Source organism: Mytilus galloprovincialis, chromosome 1 (assembly GCF_965363235.1).
Source record: "Mytilus galloprovincialis chromosome 1, xbMytGall1.hap1.1, whole genome shotgun sequence".
Taxonomy (NCBI): domain Eukaryota; kingdom Metazoa; phylum Mollusca; class Bivalvia; order Mytilida; family Mytilidae; genus Mytilus; species Mytilus galloprovincialis.
The window spans coordinates 20,478,337-20,503,838 of NC_134838.1; the positions used below are offsets into that span (position 1 = coordinate 20,478,337).

General features: G+C 33.2%; 1 protein-coding gene across 3 annotated transcripts; it reads right to left on the reverse strand.

The window, feature by feature from the left end:
• Positions 1 to 8: 8 nt before the first annotated feature.
• On the reverse strand, positions 9 to 21,874 carry LOC143068635 (sulfoquinovosidase-like). Of its 3 annotated transcripts, XM_076242872.1 has the most exons (11): positions 21,731 to 21,874; positions 19,255 to 19,367; positions 14,306 to 14,488; positions 13,506 to 13,752; positions 11,608 to 11,954; positions 10,955 to 11,096; positions 10,408 to 10,626; positions 9,722 to 9,940; positions 8,221 to 8,463; positions 5,536 to 6,012; positions 9 to 383 (listed from the first exon to the last, which is right to left on the reverse strand). In XM_076242872.1, exons 1-11 carry the CDS (start codon positions 21,735 to 21,737, stop codon positions 316 to 318), a joined length of 2,265 nt encoding a protein of 754 aa, XP_076098987.1. In that variant the 5' UTR covers positions 21,738 to 21,874; the 3' UTR covers positions 9 to 315. The 3 variants fall into 3 exon arrangements, with proteins under 3 accessions (XP_076098987.1, XP_076098970.1, XP_076098980.1); XM_076242855.1 differs by lacking the exon at positions 9 to 383 and having other exon boundaries at positions 4,082 to 6,012; positions 21,731 to 21,873; XM_076242865.1 differs by lacking the exons at positions 9 to 383; positions 21,731 to 21,874 and adding an exon at positions 20,113 to 20,224 and having other exon boundaries at positions 4,082 to 6,012.
• Between the last annotated feature and the right edge of the window lie 3,628 nt (positions 21,875 to 25,502).

Genomic DNA, 25,502 nt, shown 5'->3' on the forward strand with positions numbered 1-25,502 from the left:
ACACACCATACAAATATTATACGTTTATTTGTTATAGACGAGAACAAAGACACAATGTTCCTTGTTGCCACTTTCCCCAGTGAAAGGGAAAACATCTCTACTAAAACTAACAAATAGTACTACCTCATGTGTAAAATAAAATGTCCTTTTCCAATTATTTTACAGGACTCATTGAAATAGTTTTTTAAATTATTTAATTGTATATGTTTTTTTTTTTTAACAAAAATGACTTTAAATGCCATCTAAACATATTCATGGTGACAAATTATAGTCTAGTATATGTACAACTATTTATATGATATCCACACTAACTGTTCATGGTGAAGCATCACAAGTTTTCTTATCTGCTTGATACTCCATGGCAGTCATAAAATCAAACAATCCTACAAAAAGTTAATAGTCTTAAGAATGTTAACAGTAAGCAAAATGTACTGATGTGTTTTAAGGTTGAAAAAAGACATTGAACAGTAAAAGTTTATATATTATTTCATGGATTTTTATAATTTGAGTAAAGCTGGTCAAATCTCTAAATAATTAATTACATGTACTTTTATTACATACAAAAATAAGGAAAGATCAAAAAGCTCTAAGATTAATGGTAAGAAATATAACAAAATGTGTAGTTTAATATTAAACTGAATCTTTCTAAAAAAAACCACTATAAAATCCCCATACTGAAACGACAGTTTGAATAATTAAATGGATCGATAAATAATATGAAAGTACACAGAATGAAAAAAAATGGTGAAATACCATGGGTGTGACCCATATGAGAGACTAAGGATAAAGAAATTGTCTTTGGGATTGGAAGGATAAAATCTTACCTGACTGTGTAAGTACAATTCCTAAATTTCGACTCCCAAAAGATATTGAAATCCAACGTGGAAACCAATTAAAAACATTTTGAGGAAAGGAGAATTAGAGTATATGTAAAAATTTGTATATAACTTCATAATTCAGGCACTTGCAATAATATTTAGTCCCTTTGAACCACAATCCATGAAAGTAAAATTCCTGACAAGCTGTTAAATAAAGGCTGTTGGAAACTCATAAATCGATAAAGAAAAAACAAATCCGGGTTACAAACAAAACTGAGGGTAACGCATCAAGTATAAGAGGAGAACAACGACACAACATTAAAATGTTACACACACAGAAACGAACTATAATATAACAATGGCTATTTTACTGACTTTGTTAAGCTTTACCATATACATAAATATACTGAGCCAAAAAAGTTTAGCAACAAAAATGTGAAATTTTATTTTATTACAAATTCATAACATATAATTTTAATAATAACAAAATGGAATTATGACATGTCAGAAGCAACATGAATGTTTATCACTCACATTCATTAGAGTTTTCTTTGTATTAAGCGCGGGAGGGTCAAAATGCGGAAATGAGTATAGTGTTATTTAAAATCAATTTGTCAGCCATGCCCTAAGTGCACCAATGCAGGATTGGCAGTCACACCAGTATCGGCCCTTAGTCAATGCATTACTTTTGTGGCCGGAAAAAACTTGTCACTTCTTGACGTAAAGCGAAGGTAGCGCTCCTCCCTTGACGATAGTATTTTTGGTCTACGAGATATAGACCTATCCTTTGCAGTTGCAATTCGTCGATATCAGTTTGTTAGTCTCTAAAATGTTGCCTTATGCACATTAAATCGAGCCACGTTGTCAGCAACACTCATTCTGGCATCAACCATTCCAAGAGCTTTCTGACGGTCATTTTCGGAGAGTCCTGGTTGACGCCCCATGCAATTTTTTCAAAGGTGTATGTGTTTTTCTTACCAATGGTGTGTTTCTGAATGTTAGTGAAAAAGAAATTTTTACTATTGTTTTAAAAGTACAGGTACAGAAGGTAAAACATATATATTACACGTGCAAAGCTGAAATGGCGCGAAATCAATCACCAGGAAAAAAGTACGACTGTTTTGAATTACAGGTAAAACTAAGGATTTTATCAATGATGTTCAAATAATTTTTTTCCAGAAACAACAAAAGAAAAAAAATATTAAAAAAAAGTGTTGCTTAACTTTTTTGGCTCAGTATACATTTTGTCTCTGGATTTACCCAAGTTGTCCGAATGCATTTACCCTGTTAAATAACTACATGTACTTGGTTATTGGATGCTATATAATATTTTATCGTCATCATACATGTTTTGTTATCTGTGCAATTTTTACCTATTTGAACTAATGAGATTGTAAGAAAAATATAGAAGTAACGCCATTTTATTTTAAAATTCTTTTGAATATTTTTTATCAATAGCGTTTATCTCTTCATTATTGCATATAGATGGTTTTTTTTTATTTTGTTTTCTTTAATTGTAATTGAAAAAAATGTCCTTTTATATATACAAGTGTTCGGTAAACAGGAAGTTGTTGAGTGATGAATCTGAAAACGCATCACACAGTATTGAAGACTTATATAAACCCTGAAACCAAATTTCAGAAATCCGTGTATTGTAGTTCCTGAGAAAAATGTGACAAAAATTTTCAACTTGGTTATCATGTGTAAAATAATACAAGTGTTCGGTAAACAGGAAGTTGTTGAGTGATGAATCTGAAAACGCATCACACGGTATAGCAGACTTATATCAAGTCTGAAACCAAATATCAGAAATCTTGGTAGTGCAGTTCCTGAGAAAAATGTGACGAAAAATTTTCAACTTGGCTATCAGGTGTAAAAATGATACAAGTGTTCGGTAAACAGGAAGTTGTCGAGTGATGAATCTGAAAACGCATCACACAGTATAGCTGACTTATATCAAGCCTGAAACAAAATTTCAGAAATCCTGGTAGTGTAGTTCCTGAGAAAAATGTGACGAAAAATATTCTTGGGACGGACGGACTGACTGACAGACTGACGGACTGACGGACTGATGAACTGATGGACTGACGGACTGACGGAAGGACAGACAGAGGTAAAACAGTATACCCCCCTTTTTTCAAAGCGGGGGTATAATAATTATCTTTCAGTGCGGGGTATCTATATAGTATCTATACTGTAGAATTTCAGAAAAAAAAATGTTTAAACATATCTGCTTTAAAAAATGAATCAATATAAAATACTAAGTAAGCATATATATATTGTATTTGTTATTTAGAAGGTTCAAAACGCTTAGCCGTTTTCATTTCTTCTTATTTCATTCGTGACTAACACAAAATATCTATAGTCTGACAATGAGAATATAAACGTGCTTAATGTGTTCTCATTTTATTTCTGGCATTGTATAATATTATGTAAAATGATGTGCACATATTTATTTCATTTTTCATTTTTTTGCAGAAAAAAAGATTTTGCTCTCTGCATGATATCGGTAGAATGATAAGTTAACTAAATTGATTTTTTTTGGTTTTTTTTTATATGGGGCAGGGGTATCTCAAGTAACGTTAGAAAGTGGAAGTTCTTTGTCCTATTGTGTCGCTAGATTTTAAAGCCAAGACCAAAATCAGTAAATACATTGAAAATAGATTAAAACAATAATGTGTCTCTAGTACGAGGATGCCCCATCCGCACTATCATTTTCTATGTTCAGTGGACAGTGAAAATGGGGATTAAAACTCTAATTTGGCATTAAAATTAGAAAGATCATCTCTTAGGGAACATGTGAAATAAGTTTCAAGTTGATTGAACTTCAACTTCATCAAAAACTACCTCGACCAAAACTTTAACCTGAAGCAGGACAGACGGACGAACAAACGCAGACCAGAAAACATAATGCCCATAAATGGGGCATAAAAATTAAACGGAATATTTTGGTTTCTCTTCCTCAATATCTTTCTAATTAAATCAATCACCCCCTACAGATTGATTGATTTATTGTTGGTGTTTTAAAGTTTCTTTTAAGCGCCACATTTGGGCTATTTCGTGGTGGTCAGTTTTTTGTGTGTGGAGGAAGCAGCAGTGCCCGGAGAAACCACCAACCTATGATAGGAAAACTGACAATCCTAGTCAATTAAGATTGGAGTCGAGTGACCCGTACGAGTGGGATTGGAAATGGAAATGGAAAACAATAAGAAATTTGCTAAGCCGACGTAAATTTTCTATGGGTATTCCTAGGAATAAGCAAGTTAGTAAGTTAGTAAATTTTATGTAAAGAAGGCATATATATTCATAATAACAGATAAAAAACATAGATAGAAACAAGGATTTGTATAGTCTTACTATACAAATCAAGACTATACAAATCCTTGATAGAAATCGATGGAAAATCCAGTAATTTTTACATTGGATGCGACCTTGAGAGTTCATATCGATGTTAAGTTTTCGCAGAAGTTTCTGCACACTTCCCTTGCACTTTGGACTGATAACCAAACGTTAGTCATGAATAAAGTTACAGAATTTACATGTTCTAAACGTTTATTAGACAAGAGACAGCCACGGTTGACAATGCTTTTTCCAGAGGTACCAATCTACTCTATCACCCTTTCAGCTGTGTGTTATTTAATTTATTATACTGAATGTCTTATCTTTATTGTCTTTTACAGATAAATTTTATTTAAACGTATTTTCTAGGGACGTCAAGTACGGGAATTAGAAAAATCAACAGAAGTGAAGCAAGATGTATAGTTTTTATATTTTGACAGTCAAATATTAGAATCTGAGCTAAAATGTACAACTTAAGCATTGTCTTTAATAACTTGATGTAAATTCAATTCGGTGTCCTTTAAATTATGGATTTTTGATTGATCTAGTCGAGAGGGTGACATTAAAAAAAAATGGTCACCCTCTCAGCCATGTGATAGAGTAAATTAACACCCTTGTTTTGTTTTTTTACTGTGACAAAATTTTATTAACATTTACCGGTTCCTATCCTCAGATATCATAAAATATCTCATATGAAAATTCTGTTCTGAAAAATAAGAACTCTTTTCTAAAGATGTGTAATATTTAAACGTGTATGATGCTTGCTGATTAAAATTTCAAATGAATGCTAATTATTTTGTCTATATCTAATGGATCACAACCTTTAAAAAAATAAAACCAAAATACCGAAGTCTCAGAGATTCCTCATAGAGCTGTAGTAATATGATACCATGATTAGTTTGTATGCATACATGAATATTGATTGAAAATATACATGTAAGAAGCATAATGCTCCTCAATTTTTTTTTAATGAACATATATATTCAATACAGACACATTTGGTAGATTTTTCAAAGTTATAATAGAACTTGCATTAATTGTACTATGTTTCAACTTTAAAGTTCTCCATTTACAAAAAAAATATAATGTGTGTTTGTCAACTTATTTTGAATGTTATTCTCAATACAATCTCTTACAACGTGTTTATTACATGCAGTCTGTCCAACGTCTATTTTTTTTCAATTTATTTTGATAAAATCAATAACTGAAAAATGGAAATATACATGCCCCACACCCCCAAACAAACAAAAAATTAATGAACATAGATGAAAAAATAGAAAAAAAAATTAAATAGAAAAATTATACATAAGCTGTGTATAAAGTGTTAGTAACAGAAGAACGCTATTAGTTGCAGTCAGAACACCAGAGTTACTACTACCTGGGGCCTTTGTAGATGGTTGGTTAGTTGTTGGTGGTGGCGGTACCAGTGGTATTTTAGAAACAGCATTGAATGTTGCTGAATATGGTGATGTTTTCTGGTAAAACACCGGTGGTTGTCCTATAGGAGCAGGTACCGTTATATATTTATTTCCTGCAGTTTGCGTGGAAGTATTCCATAAAAATACCCATTCACCCTGAGGAAGATACACCTTCTGTGATGTAACATTAGCCTGTATAACTGGTGCTATTAATAAATCGGATCCATACATGTACTGATATTTAGCATTTACGGCCACTGGATCATTTTGATAGTGAAGAACTAGAGGTCTTTGTGCGGGAATTCCATCCCTAACACATGTCTGTATGACAGAGTTAGTGTAATTCCCTAACATTCTATAAATCTTGACTAGCCTGGCAAACTGTAGAAGGATATATTGATTGGAATAAGCCTGTACATTGAAGTCTGGTTGATTGCCTAAAGGAAAACAAAAGAGATTAAAACTGCTAAAAAGTTTCATTCAACTTTCATATATTTTTGAAAGAAATAGATTGGATCATCTACGAATATGAGTTGCATGCATTTGTCTTGTATTAACATTTTTTATTAACGCGTTTTTCATTTTTGAAAAACAAAAATCACTCAGTCGCGAAAACGTGTTGAAAAATGTACTATAGTTGTTAATATTTTACACATTGTGACCTGAATGGAGAGTTGTCTTGACATTCCTACCACATCTTTTATATATACTTGAACACACCCGCGAAATCGCGGGGAAATAGAGCGTATGTAAACTGTAAAAGAATTATAACTGGAGATTCCAGGAGAGGTATCAGAAGTCAAAGGTACTTGGGGACTGGGCACATTTTTTTTGGCCCTGCCCCTTTTTTCCAAATACCGATTTTTATTCTTTCTGTTTTTCTGTATACTATGAACATACATATATAAATACTATAATTACTATATAAAACGGTCACTGATATATTAAAAGTAACCTCAGTAAACTATTGGAATTTATAGCAAATTTATACAATTTATTCATAGTATTGTTACGGGACGGGGGTGTCCAATAAGTAAAAGGTATTATTACGAGGTTAACACACTGGTTACTATATTTCTGGTAAATTCTGATATAGAACTGTCAACTCTGGTGTCGAGTTACAGACTAAGTTATACTGGTAGCGTAGCTGACAAAATGGTCAAGGCTATGGTAGCGTAGCAGGCAAAACAGTTAAGGCACTGGTCTAAATATGGTAGCACAGAAACTCATTTACACTGACTTACTAACTACATGTACAACAGATAACAAGATTAATAAAGCTTCACAATTTATTATATACAAAACATTCAATACTATTCCAAGTATAAATTGCATGAAAACCCAACAGAACACTTAATAAAATATACAGAGACCCCCCCTTTTCGGTACGTTAATCGTTTGTCAACATCGTAGTAAACGTAGTAAAACATCTAGGTCAATTATGGTTTGGTCCATTTATCCAACGGGGATGCAAAGGTACATGTATTGCATCGACTGCGGCACTTTTGGTTTACCTTGCCTTTGGTAAGTTTCCTTGGTATCAGGAGTGACTGCCCTGGTAGCGGGCCGCAGTCTGTCTGAAGACTGTTGTGCACTCGCTTATATATCTCTGCCCCACCAACGTCTCGTGCCCCTATGGAGATGGTGGGCAAATTACGTTATGCTGATTGGATGCTGATCTCAGGTCATTAGGTCACTGACGTCAATAAACATAGTGATGCAAATGGCGGCGATCGGAATATTGACATTCTGTCGAGTCGGGAAATGGACAAACGGGACTTATCTAAGCATACTCTTAGCATGTATGGGCCCCGGTTACAATATATATGCCTAACGCTAATAAAATAACAAGGTAATAAAGCGGGAACGTGTGAAATAAGGGTAAACAGAAGGTGGGAACAGTCATTCAGTCAGGGGACCCCCGTGGTCAAACAATGAAAACGAACTCTATTATTATTATTCCCAGAGACCTTACTAACAATATTTACATACAATAACAATATATAAGTATACACAATGTTCATCAAATGTCTTTGTATACGCGTTGGCTACCAGTAAACGACGAACGCGAAAATAGGATAGAGTGTTTACTGAGTAGCCTGAAACAGTCGTATGTACAAACCTACAGCTTATACCCTAAACCGTAACAGTATATATGTATGTAGTATACAAAAATATTTCAGTGACCGCCGTGGATAGAAAACTATTGGAATTGATAATATATATAAATAGAAAGTTCACTTTATCTATACTATATGTATGATCATAGTATACAGAAAAACTAAACAAAAAAAAAATTGTTCTGTCCCAAGTACTTATGCAAATTATGTTTAATTTCAAAACAGGCCTAAAGGGCAGCGGAAGTCTTTTTTATTTCTCGATGACGGGAACAATAGACGGATATATGGACGCCTATATTTGCGTTTTCCTCCCAAAATAACCCAAACTGAATAATCAAAAGAATGGATGACAAATACGACAATACATGGTCCCTATAGGACACAGAGGCATGATGATTAATTTATTGTGGAAGGAAGAGAAGCGACACACAAAATGAGGTCTTCTCGTTTAATAGTATAGATTGGCCGTATCCGGCCATCAAAATTAAAAACTTTTAAAATTAAAAAAAAAATGGATAAACTAACCCTCGTGAGTTCTCATGACAGGTGTAAATACCGCCATTTCTGCAGATCTCAGTAACAACTCAGCTGTTCTTCTAAGTCCCAAAGATCCAAAAGTAGTGTAGCCACCAATATCGAAATGTGTCAGACCTGTACCTGACAGACCCATAGACGTAGCAGCTATAATGGTAGACGGTAGACCATCACCATAACTGAAGTCCACATTCTGGTCTCCAGCCCACATGAGTGTGGTATAGTTTGAAGTACCTATATAAAGAATAAAAACAGGTTTAATAACGTGTCTACAGTCTAGTTAATACTCTGCAAGATAAAGATATTCTTCATTCTTAAAAAAAGTGGTATATGTACACGTTTAACATTTGGGTAAAGCTTTAACGGTCAAGAAATAATAAGTCTACGTCAAAGCCAATAACACTACACAATTTAGTTTGCTATTAGTTTGCTGCATCTACATATATCTTATAAACTTTAGGAGATATCTAATAAACTTAATAAGATATCTCCTATAATATATAAGATATCTCTTATAATATATAATATATCTCTTATAATATATAAGATATCTAATATAATTTCATTTTTATGAGATATCTTATATATTATACAAGATATCTTTAATGTTATATAAGATATCTCCTAAAATTTATAAGATATCTTATATACTTTATAAGATATCTTATATACTTTATAAGATATCTTCTAAAGTTTATAAGATATCTTATAAAGTATATGAGATATCTTATAAACAATTTCTTATATAATTTATAAGATATCTCATATGATTTATAAGATATCTCATATAGTTTATAAGATATCTTATATAGTTTATGAGATATCTTATAAAGATTTATATATAAGATATCTGATAAATTATATGAGATATCTTATAAACTATATAAGATATCTTATAAAGTTTATGAGATATCTTGAAGTAAGAATAAATAGCAAAACGGCTTGTCATATATACGTGTTTTATGTGCTTATTTTTTAATTGCGATGTGTTTCTCTGGGCATGTCACCTTTTAGTCTATTTTTCTAATTCTTTGTGGTTTCAATTTTATGGATATGCTATTACCGGTACGTCTTGCAAAAATGTATGACTTGATTTCTTTGATTAAAATGTTTTAAAAGAATTGTTTTATTACTAAAATGTTAAATATATTCCTTGAAAGTTCTTCGGGCTGTTAAACTTGGTTCTGCCCAAAAATTTGATCTTAAAAATGTCTGTTCCAATCCATGATTCCATGACTGTTTCCATGAGGATCGTTTGAAGAGATTTTCTCAAAACTAATCAGTATATTACAATAAAATGGACATCGATACTTTAGAAAATACCTTGAAATATTGTATTTAATTCCCATTTATCCCTTGAATTGTTCTTCCACCAAAACTGTTCAAACCCTCCTGAGTGACACAGTACCGACACCAGGTTTATTTACATACTTTTTTGGAATTGTGAGTTTTGAGGTCATAAAATCACTTGGCTAATTGTGATATTACTCACGTGCGGCACCAGCTCTCATCCAGAATACTATCTCTCCTAGTTTCCCCGACTCCTCTACTGCTTGCCTATTACAACTTGCCCATAATACTGGCCACTGATTGTGTACCATCTCAATAGACAAAGTTTTGTCAAACACTACAGCATCTACGGGTAGATACTCTCCGAAATCAGCCATCCAGCCACTAACACCTAGATCTATCATGTTAGTTTTAATTTGACCTACAACAATGACACAATATGAATAAAGGGTATTGTCCAATTACAATTTTGTTTAAATGTAAAATGAATAGCCGTTTTAAAGTTGTCATGCATTTGCAGTTTTGTACTAGAAGTTTTAAGAATGATATACCTTTGAAATGCCTTTTTTTCCTTAAAGTTCTATACCAATGTATATTACAAGTGTCTTATTTTCTGATAATTGATTACATTTAAACAGTGTGTGCTACAAAAAAAACTTAACAATTCATTTTCAATGTAAATCATTATACTACTAAATGAATGTTATTAAGGCTTATCCTTCTGAAAAAAATTCATCGGTCGCTTTAACCAATTTAATGGACACTGTTGATCACTGCTTATATATGTTACTGTTTCCCCTAAATATAGAGATTTTCTGAACCTGATATACATGTATTGTGATTTCACACGTTCCGTCCTAGCATTTGTAAACATACTTTCCTACTTACCTTTATACCAATTAAATGCAGCTGGGTTGGTCAAATCAACTATACCACACAAAAATTCGCCAAAATCTAAAAGATACGGGTTTCCAGTTCTGTTTTTCACCACAAAACCTTGGCTTGATGCCGTCTTATACAAATCACCTTCGATATTCAAATTTGGGTTTATATATGCAAGCACCTTCACTCCTTGAGCTTTCAGATCTTTGATTTTCTGGTCCAAACCTGCAATGCATTATTTCGAATTGATAAAATTTACGAAAAGTATAGTTGAAAGGTTAACTTTAATCACCTTGAGTTCGAAAATCTTTTTATTTACCTTGATTTCAAAAATTACTAACTTTTTTTAATCTAGTAACATCATAATAGATTAGATAATTCCTTGGTCATATTCTCTAGATTGACAATAAAACGCCTGCGAAAGAGGATCGTCCGTTTTGCTGTACCGGATGTGTAAATACTCTATAGATCTCTATATATGGAGAATTTTTGAGTTATGATCTTTGAAATATTTTTATCAATACTTCATTGAATTAATATACAACAAAATTACCCGGATATCTTTTTGGGTTCCATTTCCAATTCCAAAACAGTCTCTGACCAAACGTCGTGTTCTTAATTCCCGCCCAATCCTGTATCCACAACCCATTTACAGCAACTCCTTGGTCTTGGGCAGTCTTTAGCCTTTTTAACATCTGTACAAAATGCATCAATCAATCTTATTAAAAATTTATAAAAATCAAAATGTAGGCTACAATATTTCTTTACCAGAACATTTTGTTCAGTTATTTTTTTTTTTTAATTTTCAATACAATAGTTAGGAACTTCAAAAGTTCAGCCCATGTACAAGGAACATGCGGATTAAGGTTGAAAATGAAGAAATCCTAACAATTGATGGTAAACTACCATAACCAAACACTTTAAACTGGTACAGATCGGAAACAGACCATAGAGATGCATAACACCACTCTAGGCATTTAAACGTACGCGAGGATTAAAACAGTTATGTGATAAATCAGTATTTGTTTTCCCAATATTTTGATTTCCTACAAATTGTTTGAAATGTAAAAGAAACAGTTTCAAGAAAATAAGACCATCAAAAGTAATAGTTTAAGTCTACGCCATTAGGGATTGATTCTGTCTATATGTTCTGTACATAGACATTGTAGAAATGATTTTGGACAAATATTTGAAAAATATATTTACAATATCTGTTCCTCCTTGAACGCCAAGTATAATGCCATCTCGTAACCAGCTAGGTAGAGGTGCCATTTTCCCCAAAGGCGTGTCTGTAACAAAACTTTTCACGAGATCCACCATGTTATTTCGGGGGATGATTGCAAGATTTGAAAAGTCTCCTTTTATGAAAACTTCATGATATTGGTTGTGACTGAAATCGAACTCAGCATAGTTATAGCCATCGTAATGAAATAAGTACTTTCTAGAACTGATAAAGGTTGCTTGTGGAAAGTATGTCGTATGATAATCACCGCCAGCGCCACTCATTTTATCGGCGAAAAATGTTACTTGGTCATGTTTGTCCCGTCCAACACCTGAAATAAAAGTACATCTTCTGAAAATATTTATCTCCGAAACTTACATTGAGTATTCTCAAGAATCAGCCGGAGTACTAAAAATAGAGCAACATAGAGTTAAAACAAAATGTAAGTTATTAGATATCAGATACAAGAGGTAGATTAGATGCTGCAATAAAGACATTAGTCTTGTTGAGATCTAGCATGTAATTTATGACAAACACATCATGCAGTAGATGCCAATAGTATTACTCATATCACTTTATAGAAAAATGAAAATGAAAAAAAATAACACAAACCCAACCTATTGTTGAATGCAATCATTCCTTAAAAGTGATAAAAGATGACAAGGTGCAATAAAAAAACGCGTCGAAGAAACAATACCATAATCAATATCAAAACATCGGAGAAAGAGACAAACACAGTCAACAACATTTCATAGAAAACTAACGATTGAGCAACAAGACCCTTAGCAGAGCTGAGTACGGTACTTTATTTTACATAATAGTAAGTTGTGCCTGCTCGCAAAACTAAAGAGCTAAGTACGGTACTTAAATGCACTGAATGATAAGTTGTTACTTCTAGCAAAACTCAAGTGCTAAGTACGGTACTTTATTGCACTGAATGGTAAATTGTTACTTCTCGCAAAACACAGAGCTAAGTACGGTACTTTATTGCACTGAAGATTACGAGTAAATTGTTACGTCTTGCAAAACTTAGCGCTAATTACGGTACTTTATTGCACTGAAGAGTAACTTGTTCCTGCTCGCAAAACTCAGAGCCAATTACGGTACTTTGTTACACTGAATAGTAAGTTGTTACTTGTCGCAAAACTCAGAGCTAAGTACGGTACTTTATTGCACTGAGGGATAATTAAGTTGTTACTTCTCGCAAAACTCAGAGCTAAGTACGGTACTGTATTGCACTGAAGGGTAACTTGTTCCTGCTCGCAAAACTCAGCGCTAAGTACGGTACTTAATTGCACTGAAGGGTAGCTTGTTCCTGCTAGCTAAACTCAGGAGCTGAGTCGAACTTTAAAAAAAATAGTTGAGTATAACAATTTCATATTTTAAAGACAACAGATCTTTGATTTCTTCTACATGTGATCACATACTTATCGGAAGGTAGTACATTAAAAGGCGAAACACAATGGTTTTTTTTTTTTAATTTTCTTTACTTTAATAGGAACAAAAATCTTACAACCTAATATGTGAGCTATTAATCCTATTAATGAGGTATCTAGTTTTGCAATGACTTAATTAAAAGAGTTGTGATCGGTTGTTTTTTCGTACTATTGCATCTTGCAGAAAAAAATGTTGTAGGCAAAATTGTGAAAGCCAAAGGTCCATTATAAATCTACCGCTTCTTGATGATGTTTGTGCTTGTTTATAAGCTATTGTTTTTTTTTCTCTCAGTGATATGTTTAACACTGACTAAATTCGCATTGACATGCTCAAAACAGATATTTTTATTTCTTCTTATCGATATTATTCTATTAAATCATAACATTTATCACATTATATGTAGCTATGACTAAAAAGTTTTACATTTATTTTGTATATACTTTACCTTGTTCTCTTGTCCAAATGGGATAAATTCTGTCACGTGACCTACTGACCGAGAATAATTCTGGGTCCTTTCCGGGTGTGTACGAAAATTCTCTCAGATTCAGGTGACTGAATTGTTCTCCAAGACCATACACTTGTTCTGAGGCTTCAGCGACCACTCGGAACCAAAGATAATCGTATTCTATACCATCGTTAATTATATTAATCCCTACTGATTTCTCATTGTATGTTGTGATCCGAAATCTCAGCTATTTAAGACAAAAAGAAACTGTATTTAATATCGCATTACAATCCCCTAAAAAATTACCCAATATCAAATATGATATCTCATATCATTTCACCATTAATTCGAGGTTAATTGTCTCCAAAGTCAAGAATCTAAGTGAATCTGGATAAGTTAATTGAAATAAATATAAAAAGCGACTTAAAGAAACTTTAGAAGCTTCGACGACCCCACAGTTTAAATGTCTATTACACGTATGATATGACAAGTGGGCGTTGCAGACGAAAGTTCACATAATCTGACCCAGTCAATTGATAATCTAAACGCGCAAAGAATTGGTCTTGTTTAAGCTGTTATGAAAATTATTCTAGTTATGTTCCTATAGGTTGGGGTGAAAAAAATCCTGTATAACTCCTACCACCCATTAAAAATGGCGCTAGAGAGGTTTGATAGCACCTAGTTGGGTTTATTATATATGATTATTATTTTAAGATATATAATGAATACAGCTGCATTAAATGTGTATGAGGAAAATACAATCCATTTCAAATTGTCAAAATAGAACAAATGTATTATACCTGATGATCGTCCATTAAAAAGTCAATCTCATCTGTCCAATTAAAATTCTGATATGTGTAATTTCGCAGTCCTACTCTTCTGTCGATGTCGTTGTCAATACGGAAATTCCCACGGAATTCTAGGAAGTGTGTTCTTCCCATTCCAATGTATAGCATAGGGTTGTCATAGGTATGTTGAAATATCTACATAAAAATACGTACAATATTTAGGCTTGTGGGTTGGAATAAATATTATTTGAAAAATGCAAAAAACATTTTTTAACGTAAATGTTTTCATTAATATTTCAACAATGCACATTGAATATTCCAAATAACGACTACCTCTTTAATTTTGCAGTAGGAATTCTAACTCGTTGACAGGTAATCAGAATAAAGTGTTCAAGCATCGAGTTCTACATATATATTGGAATACTGACAGCACATTAGTTTATTTTAGCTTAGTGGAATACTGACAGCACAGTGGTTTATTTTAGCTTGGTGTAATACAGACAGGATATTAGTTTATTTAAGCTTAGTGGAATACGAACAGCATATTAGTTTATTTTAGCTTAGTGGAATACTGACAGCGCATTGGTTTTTTTAAGCTTAGTGGAATACGAACAGCATATTACTTTATTTTAGCTTAGTGGAATACTGACAGCACATAGGTTTATTTTAGCTTAGTGGAATACGAACAGCATATAGGTTTACTTTAGCTAAGGGAAATACTGACAGCACAGTGGTTTATTTTAGCTTAGTGGAATTCTGACAGCATATTACTTTATTTTAGCTTAGTTGAATTCTGACAGCACATAGGTTAATCTTAGCATAGTGGAATACTGACAGCACATAGGTTTATTTTAGCTTAGTGGAATACTGGCAGCACATAGGTTTATTTAAGCATAGTGGAATACTGACAGCACATAGGCTTATTTTAGCATAGTGGAATACTGACAGCACATAGGTTTATTTGAGCAAAGTGGAAAACTAACAGAACATTGGTTTATTTTATCTAAGTGGAATACTGACAGCACATTGGTTTATTTTAGCTTAGTTGAATTCTGACAGCACATAGGTTTGTGGAATACTGACAGCACATAGGTTTATTTTAGCTTAGTGGAATACTGGCAGCACATAGGTTTATTTAAGCATAGTGGAATACTGACAGCACATAGGCTTATTTTAGCATAGTGGAATACTGACAGCACATAGGTTTATTTGAGCAAAGTGGAAAACTAACAGAACATTGGTTTATTTTAGCTAAGTGGAATACTGACAGCACATTGGTTTATTTTAGCTTAGTTGAATTCTGACAGCACATAGGTTTGTCTTAGCATAGTGGAATACTGACAGCACATAGGTTTATTTTAGCTTAGTGGAATACTGACAGCACATAGGTTTATTTTAGCATAGTGGAATATTGACAGAAAATTAGTTTATTTTAGCTAAGTGGAATACTGACAGCACATAGGTTTATTTTAGCTTAGTGGAATACTGGCAGCACATAGGTTTATTTTAGCATAGTGGAATACTGACAGCACATAGGCTTATTTTAGCATAGTGGAATACTGACAGCATATAGGTTTATTTGAGCATAGTGGAAAACTAACAGAACATTGGTTTATTTTAGCTAAGTGGAATACTGACAGCACATTGGTTTATTTTAGCTTAGTTGAATTCTGACAGCACATATGTTTGTCTTAGCATAGTGGAATACTGACAGCACATAGGTTTATTTTAGCTTAGTGGAATACTGACAGCACATAGGTTTATTTTAGCATAGTGGAATATTGACAGAAAATTAGTTTATTTTAGCTAAGTGGAATACTGACAGCACATTGGTTTATTTGAGCTTAGTGGAATACTGACAGCTCAATGGTTTATTTTAGCTTAGTTCAATTCTGACAGCACATTGGATTATTTGAGCTTAGTGGAATACTGACAGCTCAGTGGTTTATTTTAGCTTAGTTCAATTCTGACAGCACATTGGATTATTTTAGCTTAGTGGAATACTGACAGTTCAGTTTTTAATTCTGACAGCACATATGTTTATTTTAGCACAGTGGAATACTGACAGCACACAGGTTTATTTTAGCATAGTGGAATAATGATAGCACATTGGTTTATTTTAGCTTAGTTGAGCTCTGACAGCACATATGATTATTTTAGCATAGTGGAATACTAGCAGCACATAGGTTTATTTTAGCTTAGTGGATTACTGACGGCACAATGGTTTATTTTAGCTTAGTGGAATTCTGACAGCACATAGGCTTATTTTCGCTTAGTGGAATACTGACAGCACATTTGTTTATTTGAGCTTAGTGGAATACTGACAGCTCATTGGTTTATTTGAGCTTAGTGGAATACTGACAGCACATAGGTTTATTTTAGCATAGTGGAATACTGACAGCACATTTGTTTATTTAAACATAGTGGAATACTGACAGCACATTTGTTTATTTAAACATATAGGAATACTGACAGCACATAGGTTTATTTTTGCATAGTGGAATACTAACTGCACATTCGATTATTTTAACATAGTGGAATACTCATAGCACATAGGTTTATTTTAGCTTAGTGGAATAATGCCAGCACATTTGTTTATTTGAGCTTAGTGGAATACTGACGGCACATTCGTTTATTTTAGCATAATGGAATACTGACGGCACATTCGTTTATTTTAACATAGTGGAATACTGGCGGCACATTCGTTTATTTTAACTTAGTGGAATTCTGACAGCACCTTGGTTTATTTGAGCTTAGTGGAATACTGACAGCTCAGTGGTTTATTTTAGCTGAGTGGAATACTGACAGCACATTTGTTTACTTTAGCATAGTGGAATACTGACGGCACATTCGCTTATTTTAACATAGTGGAATTCTGATAGCACATTGGTTTATTTGAGCTTAGTGGAATACTGACAGCTCAGTGGTATATTTTAGCTTAGTGGAATACTGACAGCACATTTGTTTATTATAGCATAGTGAAATACTGACGGCACATTCTTTTATTTTAGCATAGTGGAATACCGACGGCACATTGGTTTATTTGAGCTTAGTGGAATACTGACGGCACATTGGTTTATTTGAGCTTAGTGCAATACTGACAGCACATAGGTTTATTTTAGCATAGTGGAATACTGACGGCACATTCGTTTATTTGAGCTTAGTGGAATACTGACAGCACATTGGTTTATTTGAGCTAAGTGCAATACTGACAGCACATAGGTTTAATTTAGCATAGTGGAATACTGACGGCACATTCGTTTATTTTAACATAGTGGAATTCTGACAGCACCTTGGTTTATTGGAGCTTAGTGGAATACTGACAGCACATAAGTTTATTTTAGCATAGTGGAATACTGACAGCACATTTGTTTATTTTAGCATAGTGGAATACTGACGGCACATTCGTTTATTTTAACATAGTGGAATACTGACAGCACATTGGTTTATTGGAGCTTAGTGGAATACTGACAGCACATAAGTTTATTTTAGCTTAGTGGAATACTGACAGCACATTTGTTTATTATAGCATAGTGAAATACTGACGATACATTCGTTTATTTTAACATAGTGGAATACTGACATCACATTGGTTTATTTTAGCTAAGTGCAATACTGACAGCACATAGGTTTATTTTAGCATAGTGGAATACTAACGGCACATTCGTTTATTTTAACATAGTGGAATTCTGACAGCACCTTGGTTTATTGGAGCTTAATGGAATACTGAAAGCTCAGTGGTTTATTTTAGCTTAGTGGAATACTGACAGCACATTTGTTTATTTTAGCATAGTGGAATACTGACGGCACATTCGTTTATTTTAGCTTAGTGGAATTCTGACAGCACATTGGTTCATTTGAGCTTAGTGGAATACTGACAGGTCAGTGGTTTATTTTAGCTTAGTGGAATACTGACAGCACATTTGTTTATTTTAGCATAGTGGAATACTGACGACACATTCGCTTATTTTAACATAGTGGAATTCTGACAGCACATTGGTTTATTTGAGCTAAGTGGAATACTGACAGCTTAGTGGTTCACTTTAGCTTAGTTGAATACTGACAGCACATAGGTTTATTTTAGTATAGTGGAATACTGACGGCACATCGGTTTATTTTAGCATAGTGGAATACTGACAGCACATTGGTTTATTTGAGCTAAGTGCAATACTGACAGCACATAGGTTTATTTTAGCATAGTGGAATACCGACGGCACATTCATTTATTTGAGCTTAGTGGAATACTGACAGCACATTTGTTTATTTTAGCTTAGTGGAATACTGACAGCACATAGGTTTATTTTAGCTTAGTGGAATACTGACGGCACATTGGTTTTAATTAGCCTGGTGGAATACTGACAGCACATCGGTTTATTTTAGCATAGTGGAATACTGACAGCACATTGGTTTATTTGAGCTAAGTGCAATACTGACAGCACATAGGTTTATTTTAGCATAGTGGAATACCGACGGCACATTCATTTATTTGAGCTTAGTGGAATACTGACAGCACATTTGTTTATTTTAGCTTAGTGGAATACTGACAGCACATAGGTTTATTTTAGCTTAGTGGAATACTGACGGCACATTGGTTTTAATTAGCCTGGTGGAATACTGACAGCACATTAGCTTATTTCAGCTTAGTGGAGTATTGACAGAGCATTGGTTTATTTTAGAAAGATGCATTTAACAAGCTAAATTTTATAAACGAAACTTTACTTCATCAATAAACAAACTCGAAAAAAAACTTATTTTGTTTTTGGAGAATTCTACATTTAAAAAAAAAGACTTTAATTGTGCTGCTCTTTAAAGTTATGGAATTTTAGATGTCTCGATTACTATCGACTATAGTATCCAAATAGCTTTATAAACCGATCTATTTGATACAAGGCAAAACGTGGCAAAATCTTCATATAATTATCATCACAATGAAAACAAAAGAATATTGAAATAATATATACCAAAATATCATTAACTGTAACATTGAAGCTGTGACCATTATCTATCACTTGATGCAGCTTTGATGCAGCTAAACACCCAGTTAATAACATCAAATACACAACCACTTCCATCCCTGAAAGAACAAAAACAATTCAGATGAATTCTTTGGAATTTGAGTTCTGATTGTATTTTTTTTTGTAAGGGCACACTATGCATTCACCGAGGCCTTTCAGAAAAAAAAATATTTCAATTGCTAGTAAATGGATTAGTATACTTTGCTGCTCAGTTGTTCAGTTATTATTATATCCTGGAATATTTTGTTTTCTATATGTAAAGACAGAATCACAATATTGTAATGTAAGATTGTCATTGTAATGTAAGATTGTCATTGTAATGTAAGATTGTCATTGTAATGTAAGATTGTCATTGTGTGTGAAATTTCTCATTTTTACTCTCTGTTCATAAGGTTAGTTCGTAGTCGGAAGACAGATGGTCCAGAGACACAGTTATCGTCCTTTGATTTTCGTTGTCTTTAGTGTGGACACTGAACGGTATAAAACATACAATTTATTTTTTAGACACATTCCATTTTTTTGTTTATGCACAAAGAAGGCGGATGCTATTACTTTGTACCAGTTGTAAATTTGTGACACACCAAGGGGAATAATTCATATTTGTAAATGGCATACAGTTCTGAAGCTGAGAAATTTATGCATCAGACGAAACGCTTCACCTAATGCCATGTAAAAAAACATAATCAAACCATAAAAAATAAAACACCTATAAAGAGTAAGTAAACATAATATAAATCCATTCAAAGATTTCATTATTTCAATTAAGGTACCAAAGGGGTAATCAAGTATAATTCATTAACATACCAATGCAATGTGTTTGCGAATATGTCCAAATTAGAAAGGTAAATTAAAACTGCTTAACAAACAGAATCACTTTAAAAATTATTGGAGTCCTAGTATTACACTGAACATATCAATAAACTTATTATTTGGAATAACTATTCACACAGAACAGATCAGAACATTATGTATATTATATAGTAAACCTGCACCAGGTAGAAAGACTCGTCTTTTGAAGCAAGGATAAGTTATTCGTAAATTATTGTTATATAATACACAGACCGTTACACCACAGTTGATCAAATATCTATATTTCATTTCTAAATCAAATATAACTTTAACGACGAGAAGTACTAAAATATAAAAAAAAAATAAGATATGGTATGATTTACAATGAGACAACTCTTCACAAGAGACCAAAATGAAACAGAAATTAACAACTATAGGTCACCGTATGGCCTTTAACAATGAGCAAAGCCCATACCACATAGTCACTTATAAAAGGCGATAAAATGATAAATGTGAAACAATTCAAACGAGAAAATTAACGGCCTAATTAATTTTAATAAAAATGAACGAAAAACAAATATTTAACACATCAACAAACTACTGAATTGCAGGCTCCTCACTTGAGACAAGCACATATACACATAATGTGACGGGGTTAAACATGTTAGCAGGTCCCAACCCTTCCCTTACCTGGGACAGTGGTGAAACAGTACAACATAAGAACGAACTATAAAAATCAGTTGAGAAAGACTTAACTCGTCAGATGGATACACATAGGCATATATCTAACAAAACACAGAGTGGACGTGGCAGGGTACTTGTACATCCCAACAACAAAAAGACACTAAGTACTGATCTGAGAATACTCTCAGTTACTGACAGCTAGTTCAAAGCAACTAACAACTAATATAAATAAGTTAATCATGCATCTAAAACTAAATTATCAATCAGTACACTTCCAACATCCATTTGGATTCAGTGTAAAGACATCATAAACATTTGGAGAAAAACATAACAATGTACAATGCCAAGAATAGCTTGTTTTCAATAATTTTAGCACATTAATCCACTACAATCATCCTGACCGTCCTGACGTCTTGTCACGAAACTTTCCCTTCTGAAATCACACGACAAACGAGAATGAAGAATTTGAGGGGGTTTGTTTTATCCAAATATATCTAATGTTTCCGCCAAAACATCAATCGAGAGTGAAGAGTAAGTAAGTAAAAAACAAAATCAGAGATCTATATCTTAATTAGATTGACTACTGGATTTGGGATACATTATATATTCATCACTTATCAGTTTTCCAAGCCATAAAATGCAAAATGTCACACAGCGTGGCCTATTGGATGATTTCGTGTTAACTTGAAAATTTTTCTTGTACATATATTGAATAATTGAAGCGCACAAAGAAAATATAAGGATTTCAAAATATGGCCACTTAAATTAAGATGGGACCATTACTGGTATAAATTAAAACAAATAAGTATACACAGTTCTACAACACATATTGTGGAATTATTTAATGGAATTCAAAGGGGGAAAAAAAGAAAAAAACATGAAAAAAAAATCATCAAAGATATTTTAAACATGCAGCTTATAAAACTAGTAAACACATCGCTTAACATACCGTTCATTATAGGTGAAGCTCCACTAATTTAGAAGGACGAATTTGTTTGTTCGCTTTATCTTTCTTTCTGTATCTGATTAGACAACATTCAGTAACAACATATTTGTGTTATAAATTATTCCTTGACCCAATAAAAATTGATTTATCTAAACTTACACGGTTTTACAAATATGAATTTTATTAAAATGGAGATGGACGCAAAATCTTTCCTGGTTTTGTTATGAATAAGTATATATTTGTATCTCCTAATTTATACGATGAGCTTTTTATTTTATCAAAATTATATCTCGTGTATGAGTCAGTATGACACTAGATGATATCAATGTCAATACTGTGTTAAGTTCAATGTTTTGCAGGATACTAAGGCAGCAACCATTTGATTTTCGGGGGAGGGGGGGGGGGCTATGGATTTTTTTCCGGACAAACTTTTTTTTTCGCCTGTCGCGAAAAACAATCTATTTTTTTGGCGACAGAATGAAAACAATTTTTTTTCTTTCAATTTTAGCATTACATATAGGTGGCAGCTGAGGGTGAAACAAACATTTTTTTTTCTCAGGGTCAAAAACAAATTATTTTTTCTCAACAAAAACTGGAAACAAACTTTTTTTTTCAAAAAAAAACCATAGCCCCCCCCCCCCCCCCCCCAGAAAATCAAATGGTTGCTGCCTAACCGAACACTATGCCAATTTCAGACATTGCATTGAATCTGTAACTTACTGTTCGTATTTCTATGAAACCAAAACATTTTAGTGGGTGTGATAAGTATATCAAGTATATCTATATAAAGTATCCTAACACACAGTGTAGATACTATTCTGTACGCTATCCGGAAGTCGCGATTTTCGAAGCGGGAACTTTTTGGATCACATTTTAAATTTGATGGTTATACTGAATTAAACGGTAAGGCAGCAACCATTTGATTTTCTGGGGGGGGGGGGGGGGGGGGGGGGGGGGGCTATGGTTTTTTTTTGAAAAAAACATTGTTTTCGGTTTGTCGCTAAAAAAATAGATTGTTCTTCGCCGAAGGCGAAAAAAAAAGTTTGCACAGAAAAAAAAACCATAGCCCCCCCCCCCCCCCCCCCCCCCCAGAAAATCAAATGGTTGCTGCCTAAGTTGATCATCTGTACATTGCTTAATGATTAATTCAGCCGACATCGATATTCTCAAATGGTTTAGAATTAAATTCCGCACATTCAATATCCGTGTCTTTGCCTTAATCAAGAGATTTTCAAGTGCATCACAAAGAAAAATCAGTCGGAGAACCTAAAAACAATCTTTTTACCCTCTTAGTGTACAAATTAACGTAAAAACCAGACTTAATTAACTCAATGAAGTATATTTCAAGTGGTGGTAAAAGTTTCAACCAGATCTTTGAAGCCAGAAATAAGAAAATTACACTTGTTTGAATTTCTCACTGTACGATCAGTCTCGCTTGTTTATTTTAAAACTGTATGATCAGTCTTTATGTCACTGTATTCTAGTGGTGATTTCAAAGTTATTTACGATACATTAGAAGGTGGCATTTTTCTAAATAATACAAATATATTTCAATACATTCACATCCTGAAAACTTATGAAACATGTTTTAGCTTGATAGGGTGTACTCGACTTACTACATTAAGGATTATGTACCCTTGTGTTGCTTCAATGCTAAACATATGGAAATTTTATAGAAAATCCACAGCCTTCATCCTTGTTCTATCATATTTGGCAATTTGATGACCGATAGATATAGGATTATTGCATGCAGTGCTAGCATTGATTTCCTTAAAACAAGTTTATTAATGTAGTTATTGGTTAGAACAAATACAAATATGGACCAAATCAAGTACACCTTTTAGGGTGCGCTCGACTTTAGTTACTCTGCACGAGGTATTTTGGAATTTACAGGTTGGTTAGAACTTTTTGTAAAAAATAAACACTAGCACATCATAGAAAAGTAAGTGAGTAATCTATGTTTCAAATTTTATAACAAAAATCTCATTATTAAAGGCTGTGGATTTTCTATAAAAATCTTGGTTTATTTGCCACAAAGTACTCTTTTTCTATTAAATGCAATGCATCAGTAAATAATACTTTGCATCAAGTTTCCCCCTAGTATATGTTCAAAATGGCCTGTCTCTAATATTCATTATATCTGTAGTTTTGATACAATTGATGTTTAAAAAATTCGTACAAAAATGGCTACAGAAGGGTACATAAACCTTAAGTATAAGGATGTTTAAATGTTGCTAAAATAAGAGGAAGGTTTGATGTATACAGGTATATAAGTTTCAGAAATGTCCTCCGTTATACTTAAAATTGTACAAACACACAGATTTAGTTGTTATATAAAAATGCATGTATTTACACACATTCGAGGCCTTACTGAAGCCTATAATTGATCACAGTTCCTTCACTTTGTTTAAGATGTAGAGCTATATAAAAAAGAAGATGTGGTATGATTGCCAATGAGACAACTATCCACAAAAGACCAAAATGACACAGACATAAACAACTAAAGGTCACCGTACGGCCTTCAACAATGAGCAAAGCCCATACCGCATAGTGAGCTATAAAAGGCCCCGATAAGACAATGTAAAACAATTCAAACGAGAAAACTGTCTCTTTGACACTCAATTGTACACCACTTTGGGGGGTTATAGTGATAAAGAAGTCCGTCTTTCCGTTCGTCCGTTGGACCGGTACAATATGTTTCGCCGGTTTTGTAAGCGCATCTCCTCATAAACCACTTAATATACATTGGGGGTTCCGGCCATTTTTAAATGGAGAGGGGTCCAATCCAGGAGAAAAGGGGATTCCAAATAAATGTTCCCATACAAATGAATTGATAGTTAAAAAAGGGTTTCAAACTGCCGGATCCCCTTTTTTTGAATCCGTCACTGATATAACTATTAATTAATCTTATTCGGATTCCTTATCATAAATGATAATGACTGTATTGTGTACCGTCTATTTCGAATTTTAGTAAAAATCTTTTATGGGGTTACTTTATATAAGATACGGACTTGAACATTACATTATATGGGGGCACCCATCAGGTATTTCCAACACCTCCTAAACCAATCATTAAAGTTTTCTGAAATTGCTCCATTTTTACTCGATTAATGCATTATGGACCTTCTATTTCTGTAAACTTACCAAATTATATCACATGAATTATCCCCCTACGCAAAGCTGTCTTTATCCATTTTTTGTTATTTTAAAAGACAAGCTTGATTTATGTTATCATCAATTGGTCAACGGCGGACGGTGTAAATAATCTTTAAAAATGTAATAGCTAAACAGATAACTGTAACGATACACTATTACAAAGTCCACAAGCGAATCATGTATTACCTTTTAGGCATTTGATTTTAAATAAGACTGATGGAACAAAAATACAATTATTTTGCCGTCTAAAAAATTCATCAGAAATATATTTGTATTGTCTGATAAAAGTAATTACACGTTATAGTTCCCTAGATAGTTCATAATATCACATATACACGTATATACCTTCAAATTGCTGTTGCTTTTTCTTCAAAATCACGACTGGTCATACAGTCAAAAAATCTGAAATCGCTTCTAGAATACAGTCAGTTCTAGACTGATCGTACAGTAATTTATTTTGGGATCCTCAAGGAAAACATATTTTTTATGGGAATACGAATATTCTACTTAAATACGAAAAGAATATTGAAACAGTATATATTTAACTGTAAACTGATGCAAATATTTGCAATAAAAGATTATTTGCTTTGTACTACGAGAGCAAAATTGTCCGTCGATT